At 50.1% G+C, this 14,610-nt stretch overlaps 1 protein-coding gene across 1 annotated transcript in view; it reads right to left on the bottom strand.

Annotated features, from left to right (window-relative positions):
* The window catches only part of MUC16 (mucin 16, cell surface associated), a 129,141-nt gene that overhangs the window by 26,178 nt on the left and 88,353 nt on the right, over nt 1–14,610 (bottom strand). Inside the window, exons 82-127 of the mRNA XM_075903397.1 lie at nt 14,198–14,340; nt 14,036–14,103; nt 13,733–13,905; nt 13,449–13,475; nt 13,022–13,164; nt 12,860–12,927; nt 12,557–12,729; nt 12,273–12,299; nt 11,846–11,988; nt 11,684–11,751; nt 11,381–11,553; nt 11,097–11,123; nt 10,670–10,812; nt 10,508–10,575; nt 10,205–10,377; nt 9,921–9,947; nt 9,494–9,636; nt 9,332–9,399; nt 9,029–9,201; nt 8,745–8,771; nt 8,318–8,460; nt 8,156–8,223; nt 7,853–8,025; nt 7,569–7,595; nt 7,142–7,284; nt 6,980–7,047; nt 6,677–6,849; nt 6,393–6,419; nt 5,966–6,108; nt 5,804–5,871; nt 5,501–5,673; nt 5,217–5,243; nt 4,790–4,932; nt 4,642–4,744; nt 3,613–3,755; nt 3,451–3,518; nt 3,148–3,320; nt 2,863–2,889; nt 2,436–2,578; nt 1,683–1,713; nt 1,260–1,402; nt 1,098–1,165; nt 795–967; nt 547–573; nt 196–338; nt 33–100 (exon numbers count right to left, since the gene is read on the bottom strand). Of these exons, the coding sequence (XP_075759512.1) occupies nt 33–100; nt 196–338; nt 547–573; nt 795–967; nt 1,098–1,165; nt 1,260–1,402; nt 1,683–1,713; nt 2,436–2,578; nt 2,863–2,889; nt 3,148–3,320; nt 3,451–3,518; nt 3,613–3,755; nt 4,642–4,744; nt 4,790–4,932; nt 5,217–5,243; nt 5,501–5,673; nt 5,804–5,871; nt 5,966–6,108; nt 6,393–6,419; nt 6,677–6,849; nt 6,980–7,047; nt 7,142–7,284; nt 7,569–7,595; nt 7,853–8,025; nt 8,156–8,223; nt 8,318–8,460; nt 8,745–8,771; nt 9,029–9,201; nt 9,332–9,399; nt 9,494–9,636; nt 9,921–9,947; nt 10,205–10,377; nt 10,508–10,575; nt 10,670–10,812; nt 11,097–11,123; nt 11,381–11,553; nt 11,684–11,751; nt 11,846–11,988; nt 12,273–12,299; nt 12,557–12,729; nt 12,860–12,927; nt 13,022–13,164; nt 13,449–13,475; nt 13,733–13,905; nt 14,036–14,103; nt 14,198–14,340 (4,741 nt within the window). The remainder of the gene's footprint in view (nt 1–32; nt 101–195; nt 339–546; nt 574–794; nt 968–1,097; nt 1,166–1,259; nt 1,403–1,682; nt 1,714–2,435; nt 2,579–2,862; nt 2,890–3,147; nt 3,321–3,450; nt 3,519–3,612; nt 3,756–4,641; nt 4,745–4,789; nt 4,933–5,216; nt 5,244–5,500; nt 5,674–5,803; nt 5,872–5,965; nt 6,109–6,392; nt 6,420–6,676; nt 6,850–6,979; nt 7,048–7,141; nt 7,285–7,568; nt 7,596–7,852; nt 8,026–8,155; nt 8,224–8,317; nt 8,461–8,744; nt 8,772–9,028; nt 9,202–9,331; nt 9,400–9,493; nt 9,637–9,920; nt 9,948–10,204; nt 10,378–10,507; nt 10,576–10,669; nt 10,813–11,096; nt 11,124–11,380; nt 11,554–11,683; nt 11,752–11,845; nt 11,989–12,272; nt 12,300–12,556; nt 12,730–12,859; nt 12,928–13,021; nt 13,165–13,448; nt 13,476–13,732; nt 13,906–14,035; nt 14,104–14,197; nt 14,341–14,610) is intronic.

A 14,610-nucleotide genomic window follows, 5' to 3' on the forward strand; every position in this document is an offset into this window, starting at 1 on the left:
GAAGAATGTGAAAAAAATCTCATTATTCTCACCAATAAGACACCACTTTGCATGCTATGTAGACAGGGCCAATGCTGCTGTTTTTCATCAATAGGTCAAGCTGGCAAAGAAAAAGATTTCATGAGTTCTTTGCAAGGAGATAACAATTATATCGAAAAGCCTGAAAAAGGAACGATGGGAGCAATTCAAACTTACCAGAGAGGTGAAGACAGTTTCTGTAGCATTGAATGTTTTGGAATGCTGGATTCCTAACTGGGATGAGTACTGCAGATTAGTTATGGTGAAGTTCACTGTGAAAGAGTCAAATGTTGAAGCTGGAATTGTAGGAGGCATCACAGCTGGAGAAAAGTGAATAGCAATTAGAAATTAACACAATTTTCCACTGTGCACATACTTACAAAAAAACTTATTGGCATAGATAAATATAAAGTATTTAATGAGCTTTCATTCTATCAAGGACAAAAATGGTCCAGAACATAGCTAAATCTTTACACAATAAAATCCTACAGTACATTACAAAATACACTGGTTTCTAAAGAAACTTACTTGTCACAGTGCTAGCTTCATTATAACCTGGAATGGAAACAAACAATAAAGAGACGTCAAGAGAACGAGCTAGAAAAGGAAAAAATAGAATGGGCAGCAAAAACATTTCCATGAAAATATAAGCTAAAAATTCTATGTAATATTTCAAACCATGATTATACATACTATTTGCATCCATAATTTCCAAGGGAAAACCAATGAAATGAAATACATCAAAGAATATTAAGACATAGAAATAGGCAATATACCGCTGACATAGAGGCTGTTCCTGTCCAGAGTGTAGGGGCCCAGCATGGTGATGCCATTTGTCATGTTGCTGATTTCACGGTATACCCTCACTCTCTCAAACGGGGATGGGAGGAGGTCGCGCCTGTAGCTGCAGATGGCATCCACGCCCGTGTCATTCCCAGCTCTCACCGCTCTGCAAGAGAAGCAGCAATGACGGATTTAATCACCTGTTTGATTGATTTGCTGACGACTGTCCAGTGCCGAAGAGAATGACAGCAAATGGACCTTGGCTACAGTGGGCATCTTGGCCATTGCATCCTTACCTAAAACCCGTCACTTCGCATGTGAGATGAGCTGGGCCGATACTGCTGTTTCCAGCGATTGGGTTGAGCTGGCAAAGAGAGGATGTCGTTAGTCTGCCGTACTGCCGAGAGACCCAGCTAACCTCAAAGGGCCGAGGGAGGCTGGGAGCCCATCACACTTACCAAAGAGACCACGGCTTTCGCAGTAGCATTGAATGTGGTAGAATGAGGAGTTCCCATGTCTGAAGCATACTTGAGGTTGGTAATGGTGAAGTTCACTGTGAAACGCTCAATGGCCGAAGTGGGGGTTTTAGATGGCAAAAGAGCTGAAAACAATGAAATAACAAAAGAAAAGGTCAATGAACTCCCCTCTATGGACCTATAGAAACACCTCTCTACTTCCACGGGTGCAGGTTTAGCAAATAGCAAAGAGATTTGTGGTTTTCCCCAAAGAGAAATGCGGACAGTTCTCCTCAGAGGACCAATTCCATTCCACTGCGCACAAAGGAACAGTTGGAGACAGGCACGATCCACCTCCCATGCCCTACTACATTTTCAAGGTAATAAGTTTCCAGTTTTTTCAGGAAGCAGCATTCTAAACTATACTCACTTGGCAGAGCCGGCGCTTCGTTGTAACCTGCAAGGAGAAGGCAAAATGATTAGAGGGCAACGGGACAGGCCGGAGGGCAAAAGGGACACACGGAAGTGAGGAGTGTTCATGAAAAGCAGCAGTGCAGAGCACAGCCAGAGACCTTCTGTGGCCGCTTATTCCAGGCCTGGGACTCTTTGTTGCTCTATCACTCTGATCTCTAACGTCTCTAGTACAGGGTATGTCTCTCTTGTTGCTCCGGTGCAAAGAATGCCATAGAACTAGGACGGAAATCAGCGGCTTACCATTGACGTAGAGGCTGTCCTTGTCCAGGGTGTAGGGGCCCAGCATGGTGATGCCATTTGTCATGTTGCTGATTTCACGGTAAACCCTCACTCTGTCAAACTGGGACGGGAGGAGGTCGCGCCTGTAGCTGCAGATGGCATCCACGCCCGTGTCATTCCCGGCTCTCACCGCTCTGCAATAGAAGAAGCATCGCCGGATTGAATCACCTGGTTGAATGATTTGCTGAGGACTGTCCAGTGCCGAACAGAATGAGATCAAATGGACCTTGGCTACAACGGGCATCTTGGCCATTGCATCCTTACCTAAAACCCGTCACTTCGCATGTGAGATGAGCTGGGCCGATGCTGCTGTTTCCAGCGATTGGGTTGAGCTGGCAAAGAGAGGATGTCGTTAGTCTACCGTACTGCCAAGAGACCCAGCTAACCCCAAAGGGCCGAGGGAGGCTGGGAGCCCATCACACTTACCAAAGAGACCATGGCTTTCGCAGTAGCGTTGAATGTGGTAGAATGAGGAGTTCCCATGTCTGAAGCATACTTGAGGTTGGTAATGGTGAAGTTCACTGTGAAATGCTCAATAGCTGCAGTGGGGGTTGTAGATGGCAAAAGAGCTGAAAACAATGAAATAACAAAAGAAAAGGTCAATGAACTCCCCTCTATGGACCTCTGGAAACACCTCTCTACTTCCACGGGTGCAGGTTTATCAAATAGCAAAGAGATTTGTGGTTTTCCCCAAAGGGAACTACGGACAGTTCTCCTTAGAGGGCCAATTCCATTCCAATGTGCACAGAGGAACAGTTGGAGACAGGCACGATCCACCTCCCGTCACCTACTACATTTTCAAGGGAATAAGGTTCCAGTTTTTGCAGGAAGCAGCATTCTAAACTATACTCACTTGGCAGAGCCGGCGCTTCGTTGTAACCTGCAAGGAGAAGGCAAAATGATTAGAGGGCAACGGGACCGGCCGGAGGGCAAAAGGGACACACGGAAGTGAGGGGCGTCCAAGAAAAGCAGCAGTGCAGAGCACAGCCAGAGACTTTCTGTGGTCCGCTTATTCCAGGCCTGGGACTCTTTGTTGCTCTATCACTCTGATCTCTAACGTCTCTAGCACAGGGTATGTCTCTCTTGTTGCTCCGGTGCAAAGAATGTCATAGAACTGGGACAAAAATCAGCAGCTTACCATTGACGTAGAGGCTGTCCTTGTCCACGGTGTAGGGGCCCAGCATGGTGATGCCATTTGTCATGTTGCTGATTTCACGGTAAACCCTCACTCTGTCAAACGGGGATGGGAGGAGGTCGCGCCTGTAGCTGCAGATGGCATCCACGCCCGTGTCATTCCCGGCTCTCTCCGCTCTGCAATAGAAGAAGCAACGCCGGAATTAATCACCTGTTTGAATGATTTGCTGAAGACTGTCCTCTGTCAAAGAGAATGACAGCAAACGGACCTTGGCTACAGCGGGCATCTTGGCCATTGCATCCTTACCTAAAACCAGTCACTTCGCATGTGAGATGAGCTGGGCCGATGCTGCTGTTTCCAGCGATTGGGTTGAGCTGACAAAGAGAGGATGTCGTTAGTCTGCCGTACTGCCGAGAGACCCAGCTAACCCAAAAGGGCCGAGGGATGCTGGGAGCCCATCACACTTACCAAAGAGACCATGGCTTTCACAGTAGCATTGAATGTGGTAGAATGAGGAGTTCCCATGTCTGAAGCATACTTGAGGTTGGTAATGGTGAAGTTCACTGTGAAACGCACAATGGCTGGAGTGGGGGTTGTAGATGGCAAAAGAGCTGAAAACAATGAAACAACAAAAGAAAAGCTCAATGAACTCCCCTCTATGGACCTACGGAAACGCCTCTCTACTTCCACGGGTGCAGGTTGAGCAAATAGCAAAGAGATTTGTGGTTTTCCCCAAAGGGAACTACGGACAGTTCTCCTTAGAGGGCCAATTCCATTCCACTACGCTCAAAGAAACCGTTGGAAACAGGCACGATCCACCTCCCATCCCCTACTACATTTTCAAGGCAATAAGCTTCCAGTTTTTTCAGGAAGCAGCATTCTAAACTATACTCACTTGGCAGAGCTGGCGCTTCATTGTAACCTGCAAGGAGAAGGCAAAATGATTAGAGGGCAACGGGACCGGCCGGAGGGCAAAAGGGACACACGGAAGTGAGGAGCGTTCATGAAAAGCAGCAGTGCAGAGCACAGCCACAGACTTTCTGTGGTCCGCTTATTCCAGGACTGGGACTCTTTGTTGCTCTATCACTCTGATCTCTATCGTCTCTAGCACAGAGCATGTCTCTCTTGTTGCTCCGGTGCAAAGAATGCCATAGAATTGGGACAGAAATCAGCGGCTTACCATTGACGTAGAGGCTGTCCTTGTCCAGGGTGTAGGGGCCCAGGATGGTGATGCCATTTGTCATGTTGCTGATTTCACGGTAAACCCTCACTCTGTCAAACGGGGACGGGAGGAGGTCGCGCCTGTAGCTGCAGATGGCATCCACGCCCGTGTCATTCCCGGCTCTCTCCGCTCTGCAATAGAAGAAGCAACGCCGGAACTAATCACCTGTTTGAATGATTTGCTGAAGACTATCCTCTGCCAAAGAGAATGACAGCAAACGGACCTTGGCTACAGCGGGCATCTTGGCCATTGCATCCTTACCTAAAACCCGTTACTTCGCATGTGAGATGAGCTGGGCCGATGCTGCTGTTTCCAGCGATTGGGTTGAGCTGGCAAAGAGAGGATGTCGTTAGTCTGCCGTACTGCCGAGAGACCCAGCTAACCCCAAAGGGCCGAGGGAGGCTGGGAGCCCATCACACTTACCAAAGAGACCACGGCTTTCGCAGTAGCGTTGAATGTGGTAGAATGAGGAGTTCCCATGTCTGAAGCATACTTGAGGTTGGTAATGGTGAAGTTCACTGTGAAACGCTCAATGGCTAGAGAGGGGGTTGTAGATGGCAAAAGAGCTGAAAACAATGAAACGACAAAAGAAAAGGTCAATGAACTCCCCTCTATGGACCTACAGAAACGCCTCTCTACTTCCACGGGTGCAGGTTGAGCAAATAGCAAAGAGATTTGTGGTTTTCCCCAAAGGGAACTACGGACAGTTCTCCTTAGAGGGCCAATTCCATTCCACTACGCTCAAAGAAACCGTTGGAAACAGGCACGATCCACCTCCCATCCCCTACTACATTTTCAAGGCAATAAGCTTCCAGTTTTTTCAGGAAGCAGCATTCTAAACTATACTCACTTGGCAGAGCCGGCGCTTCGTTGTAACCTGCAAGGAGAAGGCAAAATGATTAGAGGGCAACGGGACAGGCCGGAGGGCAAAAGGGACACACGGAAGTGAGGAGCGTCCATGAAAAGCAGCAGTGCAGAGCACAGCCAGAGACCTTCTGTGGCCGCTTATTGCAGGCCTGGGACTCTTTGTTGCTCGATCACTCTGATCTCTAACGTCTCTAGCACAGAGCATGTCTCTCTTGTTGCTCCGGTGCAAAGAATGCCATAGAACTAGGACGGAAATCAGCGGCTTACCATTGACGTAGAGGCTGTCCTTGTCCATGGTGTAGGGGCCCAAGATGGTGATGCCATTTGTCATGTTGCTGATTTTACGGTAAACCCTCACTCTGTCAAACGGGGACGGGAGGAGGTCACGCCTGTAGCTGCAGATGGCATCCACGCCCGTGTCATTCCCGGCTCTCTCCGCTCTGCAATAGAAGAAGCAACGCCGGAATTAATCACCTGTTTGAATGATTTGCTGAAGACTATCCTCTGCCAAAGAGAATGACAGCAAACGGACCTTGGCTACAGCGGGCATCTTGGCCATTGCATCCTTACCTAAAACCCGTCACTTCGCATGTGAGATGAGCTTGGCCGATGCTGCTGTTTCCAGCGATTGGGTTGAGCTGGCAAAGAGAGGATGTCGTTAGTCTGCCGTACTGCCGAGAGACCCAGCTAACCCCAAAGGGCCGAGGGAGGCTGGGAGCCCATCACACTTACGAAAGAGACCACGGCTTTCGCAGTAGCGTTGAATGTGGTAGAATGAGGAGTTCCCATGTCTGAAGCATACTTGAGGTTGGTAATGGTGAAGTTCACTGTGAAACGCTCAATGGCTGGAGTGGGGGTTGTAGATGGCAAAAGAGCTGAAAACAATGAAACGACAAAAGAAAAGGTCAATGAACTCCCCTCTATGGACCTACGGAAACGCCTCTCTACTTCCACGGGTGCAGGTTGAGCAAATAGTAAAGAGATTTGTGGTTTTCCCCAAAGGGAACTACGGACAGTTCTCCTTAGAGGGCCAATTCCATTCCACTACGCTCAAAGAAACCGTTGGAAACAGGCACGATCCACCTCCCATCCCCTACTACATTTTCAAGGCAATAAGCTTCCAGTTTTTTCAGGAAGCAGCATTCTAAACTATACTCACTTGGCAGAGCCGGCGCTTCGTTGTAACCTGCAAGGAGAAGGCAAAATGATTAGAGGGCAACGGGACAGGCCGGAGGGCAAAAGGGACACACGGAAGTGAGGAGCGTCCATGAAAAGCAGCAGTGCAGAGCACAGCCAGAGACTTTCTGTGGCCGCTTATTGCAGGCCTGGGACTCTTTGTTGCTCGATCACTCTGATCTCTAACGTCTCTAGCTCAGAGCATGTCTCCCTTGTTGCTCCGGTGCAAAGAATGCCATAGAACTGGGACAGAAATCAACGGCTTACCATTGACGTAGAGGCTGTCCTTGTCCAGGGTGTAGGGGCCCAGGATGGTGATGCCATTTGTCATGTTGCTGATTTCACGGTAAACCCTCACTCTGTCAAACGGGGACGGGAGGAGGTCGCGCCTGTAGCTGCAGATGGCATCCACGCCCGTGTCATTCCCGGCTCTCTCCGCTCTGCAATAGAAGAAGCAACGCCGGAACTAATCACCTGTTTGAATGATTTGCTGAAGACTATCCTCTGCCAAAGAGAATGACAGCAAACGGACCTTGGCTACAGCGGGCATCTTGGCCATTGCATCCTTACCTAAAACCCGTCACTTCGCATGTGAGATGAGCTGGGCCGATGCTGCTGTTTCCAGCGATTGGGTTGAGCTGGCAAAGAGAGGATGTCGTTAGTCTGCCGTACTGCCGAGAGACCCAGCTAACCCCAAAGGGCCGAGGGAGGCTGGGAGCCCATCACACTTACCAAAGAGACCACGGCTTTCGCAGTAGCGTTGAATGTGGTAGAATGAGGAGTTCCCATGTCAGAAGCATACTTGAGGTTGGTAATGGTGAAGTTCACTGTGAAACGCTCAATGGCTGGAGTGGGGGTTGTAGATGGCAAAAGAGCTGAAAACAATGAAACGACAAAAGAAAAGGTCAATGACCTCCCCTCTATGGACCTACAGAAACGCCTCTCTACTTCCACGGGTGCAGGTTGAGCAAATAGCAAAGAGATTTGTGGTTTTCCCCAAAGGGAACTACGGACAGTTCTCCTTAGAGGGCCAATTCCATTCCACTACGCTCAAAGAAACCGTTGGAAACAGGCACGATCCACCTCCCATCCCCTACTACATTTTCAAGGCAATAAGCTTCCAGTTTTTTCAGGAAGCAGCATTCTAAACTATACTCACTTGGCAGAGCCGGCGCTTCGTTGTAACCTGCAAGGAGAAGGCAAAATGATTAGAGGGCAACGGGACAGGCTGGAGGGCAAAAGGGACACACGGAAGTGAGGAGCGTCCATGAAAAGCAGCAGTGCAGAGCACAGCCAGAGACCTTCTGTGGCCGCTTATTGCAGGCCTGGGACTCTTTGTTGCTCGATCACTCTGATCTCTAACGTCTCTAGCTCAGAGCATGTCTCCCTTGTTGCTCTGGTGCAAAGAATGCCATAGAACTGGGACAGAAATCAACGGCTTACCATTGACGTAGAGGCTGTCCTTGTCCATGGTGTAGGGGCCCAAGATGGTGATGCCATTTGTCATGTTGCTGATTTCACGGTAAACCCTCACTCTGTCAAACGGGGACGGGAGGAGGTCACGCCTGTAGCTGCAGATGGCATCCACGCCCGTGTCATTCCCGACTCTCTCCGCTCTGCAATAGAAGAAGCAACGCCGGAACTAATCACCTGTTTGAATGATTTGCTGAAGACTGTCCTCTGCCAAAGAGAATGACAGCAAACGGACCTTGGCTACAGCGGGCATCTTGGCCATTGCATCCTTACCTAAAACCCGTCACTTCGCATGTGAGATGAGCTGGGCCGATGCTGCTGTTTCCAGCGATTGGGTTGAGCTGGCAAAGAGAGGATGTCGTTAGTCTGCCGTACTGCCGAGAGACCCAGCTAACCCAAAAGGGTCGAGGGAGGCTGGGAGCCCATCACACTTACCAAAGAGACCACGGCTTTCGCAGTAGCGTTGAATGTGGTAGAATGAGGAGTTCCCATGTCTGAAGCATACTTGAGGTTGGTAATGGTGAAGTTCACTGTGAAACGCTCAATGGCTGGAGAGGGGGTTGTAGATGGCAAAAGAGCTGAAAACAATGAAACGACAAAAGAAAAGGTCAATGAACTCCCCTCTATGGACCTACCTAAAAGCCTCTCTACTTCCACGGGTGCAGGTTGAGCAAATAGCAAAGAGATTTGTGGTTTTCCCCAAAGGGAACTACGGACAGTTCTCCTTAGAGGGCCAATTCCATTCCAGTGTGGACAGAGGAACAGTTGGAGACAGGCACGATCCACCTCCCGTCACCTACTACATTTTCAAGGTAATAAGTTTCCAATTTTTTCAGGAAGCAGCATTCTAAACTATACTCACTTGGCAGAGCCGGCGCTTCGTTGTAACCTGCAAGGAGAAGGCAAAATGATTAGAGGGCAACGGGACCGGCCGGAGGGCAAAAGGGACACACGGAAGTGAGGAGCGTCCATGAAAAGCAGCAGTGCAGAGCACAGCCAGAGACCTTCTGTGGCCGCTTATTCCAGGCCTGGGACTCTTTGTTGCTCTATCACTCTGATCTCTAACGTCTCTAGCACAGGGTATGTCTCTCTTGTTGCTCCGGTGCAAAGAATGCCATAGAACTGGGACAGAAATCAGCGGCTTACCATTGACGTAGAGGCTGTCCTTGTCCAGGGTGTAGGGGCCCAGGATGGTGATGCCATTTGTCATGTTGCTGATTTCACGGTAAACCCTCACTCTGTCAAACGGGGACGGGAGGAGGTCGCGCCTGTAGCTGCAGATGGCATCCACGCCCGTGTCATTCCCGGCTCTCTCCGCTCTGCAATAGAAGAAGCAACGCCGGAACTAATCACCTGTTTGAATGATTTGCTGAAGACTATCCTCTGCCAAAGAGAATGACAGCAAACGGACCTTGGCTACAGCGGGCATCTTGGCCATTGCATCCTTACCTAAAACCCGTCACTTCGCATGTGAGATGAGCTTGGCCGATGCTGCTGTTTCCAGCGATTGGGTTGAGCTGGCAAAGAGAGGATGTCGTTAGTCTGCCGTACTGCCGAGAGACCCAGCTAACCCCAAAGGGCCGAGGGAGGCTGGGAGCCCATCACACTTACCAAAGAGACCACGGCTTTCGCAGTAGCGTTGAATGTGGTAGAATGAGGAGTTCCCATGTCTGAAGCATACTCGAGGTTGGTAATGGTGAAGTTCACTGTGAAACGCTCAATGGCTGGAGTGGGGGTTGTAGATGGCAAAAGAGCTGAAAACAATGAAACAACAAAAGTAACGGTCAATGAACTCCCCTCTATGGACCTACGGAAATGCCTCTCTACTTCCACGGGTGCAGGTTGAGCAAATAGCAAAGAGATTTGTGGTTTTCCCCAAAGGGAACTACGGACAGTTCTCCTTAGAGGGCCAATTCCATTCCAGTGTGGACAGAGGAACAGTTGGAGACAGGCACAATCCACCTCCCGTCACCTACTACATTTTCAAGGTAATAAGTTTCCAATTTTTTCAGGAAGCAGCATTCTAAACTATACTCACTTGGCAGAGCCGGCGCTTCGTTGTAACCTGCAAGGAGAAGGCAAAATGATTAGAGGGCAACGGGACCGGCCGGAGGGCAAAAGGGACACACGGAAGTGAGGAGCGTCCATGAAAAGCAGCAGTGCAGAGCACAGCCAGAGACCTTCTGTGGCCGCTTATTCCAGGCCTGGGACTCTTTGTTGCTCTATCACTCTGATCTCTAACGTCTCTAGCACAGGGTATGTCTCTCTTGTTGCTCCGGTGCAAAGAATGCCATAGAACTGGGACAGAAATCAGCGGCTTACCATTGACGTAGAGGCTGTCCTTGTCCAGGGTGTAGGGGCCCAGGATGGTGATGCCATTTGTCATGTTGCTGATTTCACGGTAAACCCTCACTCTGTCAAACGGGGACGGGAGGAGGTCGCGCCTGTAGCTGCAGATGGCATCCACGCCCGTGTCATTCCCGGCTCTCTCCGCTCTGCAATAGAAGAAGCAACGCCGGAATTAATCACCTGTTTGAATGATTTGCTGAAGACTATCCTCTGCCAAAGAGAATGACAGCAAACGGACCTTGGCTACAGCGGGCATCTTGGCCATTGCATCCTTACCTAAAACCCGTCACTTCGCATGTGAGATGAGCTTGGCCGATGCTGCTGTTTCCAGCGATTGGGTTGAGCTGGCAAAGAGAGGATGTCGTTAGTCTGCCGTACTGCCGAGAGACCCAGCTAACCCCAAAGGGCCGAGGGAGGCTGGGAGCCCATCACACTTACCAAAGAGACCACGGCTTTCGCAGTAGCGTTGAATGTGGTAGAATGAGGAGTTCCCATGTCTGAAGCATACTTGAGGTTGGTAATGGTGAAGTTCACTGTGAAACGCTCAATGGCTGGAGAGGGGGTTGTAGATGGCAAAAGAGCTGAAAACAATGAAACGACAAAAGAAAAGGTCAATGAACTCCCCTCTATGGACCTACCTAAAAGCCTCTCTACTTCCACGGGTGCAGGTTGAGCAAATAGCAAAGAGATTTGTGGTTTTCCCCAAAGGGAACTACGGACAGTTCTCCTTAGAGGGCCAATTCCATTCCAGTGTGGACAGAGGAACAGTTGGAGACAGGCACGATCCACCTCCCATCACCTACTACATTTTCAAGGTAATAAGTTTCCAATTTTTTCAGGAAGCAGCATTCTAAACTATACTCACTTGGCAGAGCCGGCGCTTCGTTGTAACCTGCAAGGAGAAGGCAAAATGATTAGAGGGCAACGGGACCGGCCGGAGGGCAAAAGGGACACACGGAAGTGAGGAGCGTCCATGAAAAGCAGCAGTGCAGAGCACAGCCAGAGACCTTCTGTGGCCGCTTATTCCAGGCCTGGGACTCTTTGTTGCTCTATCACTCTGATCTCTAACGTCTCTAGCACAGGGTATGTCTCTCTTGTTGCTCCGGTGCAAAGAATGCCATAGAACTGGGACAGAAATCAGCGGCTTACCATTGACGTAGAGGCTGTCCTTGTCCAGGGTGTAGGGGCCCAGGATGGTGATGCCATTTGTCATGTTGCTGATTTCACGGTAAACCCTCACTCTGTCAAACGGGGACGGGAGGAGGTCGCGCCTGTAGCTGCAGATGGCATCCACGCCCGTGTCATTCCCGGCTCTCTCCGCTCTGCAATAGAAGAAGCAACGCCGGAACTAATCACCTGTTTGAATGATTTGCTGAAGACTATCCTCTGCCAAAGAGAATGACAGCAAACGGACCTTGGCTACAGCGGGCATCTTGGCCATTGCATCCTTACCTAAAACCCGTCACTTCGCATGTGAGATGAGCTGGGCCGATGCTGCTGTTTCCAGCGATTGGGTTGAGCTGGCAAAGAGAGGATGTCGTTAGTCTGCCGTACTGCCGAGAGACCCAGCTAACCCCAAAGGGCCGAGGGAGGCTGGGAGCCCATCACACTTACCAAAGAGACCACGGCTTTCGCAGTAGCGTTGAATGTGGTAGAATGAGGAGTTCCCATGTCTGAAGCATACTCGAGGTTGGTAATGGTGAAGTTCACTGTGAAACGCTCAATGGCTGGAGTGGGGGTTGTAGATGGCAAAAGAGCTGAAAACAATGAAACAACAAAAGGAACGGTCAATGAACTCCCCTCTATGGACCTACCTAAAAGCCTCTCTACTTCCACGGGTGCAGGTTGAGCAAATAGCAAAGAGATTTGTGGTTTTCCCCAAAGGGAACTACGGACAGTTCTCCTTAGAGGGCCAATTCCATTCCAGTGTGGACAGAGGAACAGTTGGAGACAGGCACGATCCACCTCCCATCACCTACTACATTTTCAAGGTAATAAGTTTCCAATTTTTTCAGGAAGCAGCATTCTAAACTATACTCACTTGGCAGAGCCGGCGCTTCGTTGTAACCTGCAAGGAGAAGGCAAAATGATTAGAGGGCAACGGGACCGGCCGGAGGGCAAAAGGGACACACGGAAGTGAGGAGCGTCCATGAAAAGCAGCAGTGCAGAGCACAGCCAGAGACCTTCTGTGGCCGCTTATTCCAGGCCTGGGACTCTTTGTTGCTCTATCACTCTGATCTCTAACGTCTCTAGCACAGGGTATGTCTCTCTTGTTGCTCCGGTGCAAAGAATGCCATAGAACTGGGACAGAAATCAGCGGCTTACCATTGACGTAGAGGCTGTCCTTGTCCAGGGTGTAGGGGCCCAGGATGGTGATGCCATTTGTCATGTTGCTGATTTCACGGTAAACCCTCACTCTGTCAAACGGGGACGGGAGGAGGTCGCGCCTGTAGCTGCAGATGGCATCCACGCCCGTGTCATTCCCGGCTCTCTCCGCTCTGCAATAGAAGAAGCAACGCCGGAACTAATCACCTGTTTGAATGATTTGCTGAAGACTATCCTCTGCCAAAGAGAATGACAGCAAACGGACCTTGGCTACAGCGGGCATCTTGGCCATTGCATCCTTACCTAAAACCCGTCACTTCGCATGTGAGATGAGCTGGGCCGATGCTGCTGTTTCCAGCGATTGGGTTGAGCTGGCAAAGAGAGGATGTCGTTAGTCTGCCGTACTGCCGAGAGACCCAGCTAACCCCAAAGGGCCGAGGGAGGCTGGGAGCCCATCACACTTACCAAAGAGACCACGGCTTTCGCAGTAGCGTTGAATGTGGTAGAATGAGGAGTTCCCATGTCTGAAGCATACTCGAGGTTGGTAATGGTGAAGTTCACTGTGAAACGCTCAATGGCTGGAGTGGGGGTTGTAGATGGCAAAAGAGCTGAAAACAATGAAACAACAAAAGGAACGGTCAATGAACTCCCCTCTATGGACCTACGGAAATGCCTCTCTACTTCCACGGGTGCAGGTTGAGCAAATAGCAAAGAGATTTGTGGTTTTCCCCAAAGGGAACTACGGACAGTTCTCCTTAGAGGGCCAATTCCATTCCAGTGTGGACAGAGGAACAGTTGGAGACAGGCACGATCCACCTCCCGTCACCTACTACATTTTCAAGGTAATAAGTTTCCAATTTTTTCAGGAAGCAGCATTCTAAACTATACTCACTTGGCAGAGCCGGCGCTTCGTTGTAACCTGCAAGGAGAAGGCAAAATGATTAGAGGGCAACGGGACCGGCCGGAGGGCAAAAGGGACACACGGAAGTGAGGAGCGTCCATGAAAAGCAGCAGTGCAGAGCACAGCCAGAGACCTTCTGTGGCCGCTTATTCCAGGCCTGGGACTCTTTGTTGCTCTATCACTCTGATCTCTAACGTCTCTAGCACAGGGTATGTCTCTCTTGTTGCTCCGGTGCAAAGAATGCCATAGAACTGGGACAGAAATCAGCGGCTTACCATTGACGTAGAGGCTGTCCTTGTCCAGGGTGTAGGGGCCCAGGATGGTGATGCCATTTGTCATGTTGCTGATTTCACGGTAAACCCTCACTCTGTCAAACGGGGACGGGAGGAGGTCGCGCCTGTAGCTGCAGATGGCATCCACGCCCGTGTCATTCCCGGCTCTCTCCGCTCTGCAATAGAAGAAGCAACGCCGGAACTAATCACCTGTTTGAATGATTTGCTGAAGACTATCCTCTGCCAAAGAGAATGACAGCAAACGGACCTTGGCTACAGCGGGCATCTTGGCCATTGCATCCTTACCTAAAACCCGTCACTTCGCATGTGAGATGAGCTGGGCCGATGCTGCTGTTTCCAGCGATTGGGTTGAGCTGGCAAAGAGAGGATGTCGTTAGTCTGCCGTACTGCCGAGAGACCCAGCTAACCCCAAAGGGCCGAGGGAGGCTGGGAGCCCATCACACTTACCAAAGAGACCACGGCTTTCGCAGTAGCGTTGAATGTGGTAGAATGAGGAGTTCCCATGTCTGAAGCATACTCGAGGTTGGTAATGGTGAAGTTCACTGTGAAACGCTCAATGGCTGGAGTGGGGGTTGTAGATGGCAAAAGAGCTGAAAACAATGAAACAACAAAAGGAACGGTCAATGAACTCCCCTCTATGGACCTACGGAAATGCCTCTCTACTTCCACGGGTGCAGGTTGAGCAAATAGCAAAGAGATTTGTGGTTTTCCCCAAAGGGAACTACGGACAGTTCTCCTTAGAGGGCCAATTCCATTCCAGTGTGGACAGAGGAACAGTTGGAGACAGGCACGATCCACCTCCCGTCACCTACTACATTTTCAAGGTAATAAGTTTCCAATTTTTTCAGGAAGCAGCATTC

The sequence above is a fragment of the Pelodiscus sinensis genome, chromosome 19 (assembly GCF_049634645.1).
Source record: "Pelodiscus sinensis isolate JC-2024 chromosome 19, ASM4963464v1, whole genome shotgun sequence".
Classification (NCBI taxonomy): Eukaryota; Metazoa; Chordata; order Testudines; family Trionychidae; genus Pelodiscus; species Pelodiscus sinensis.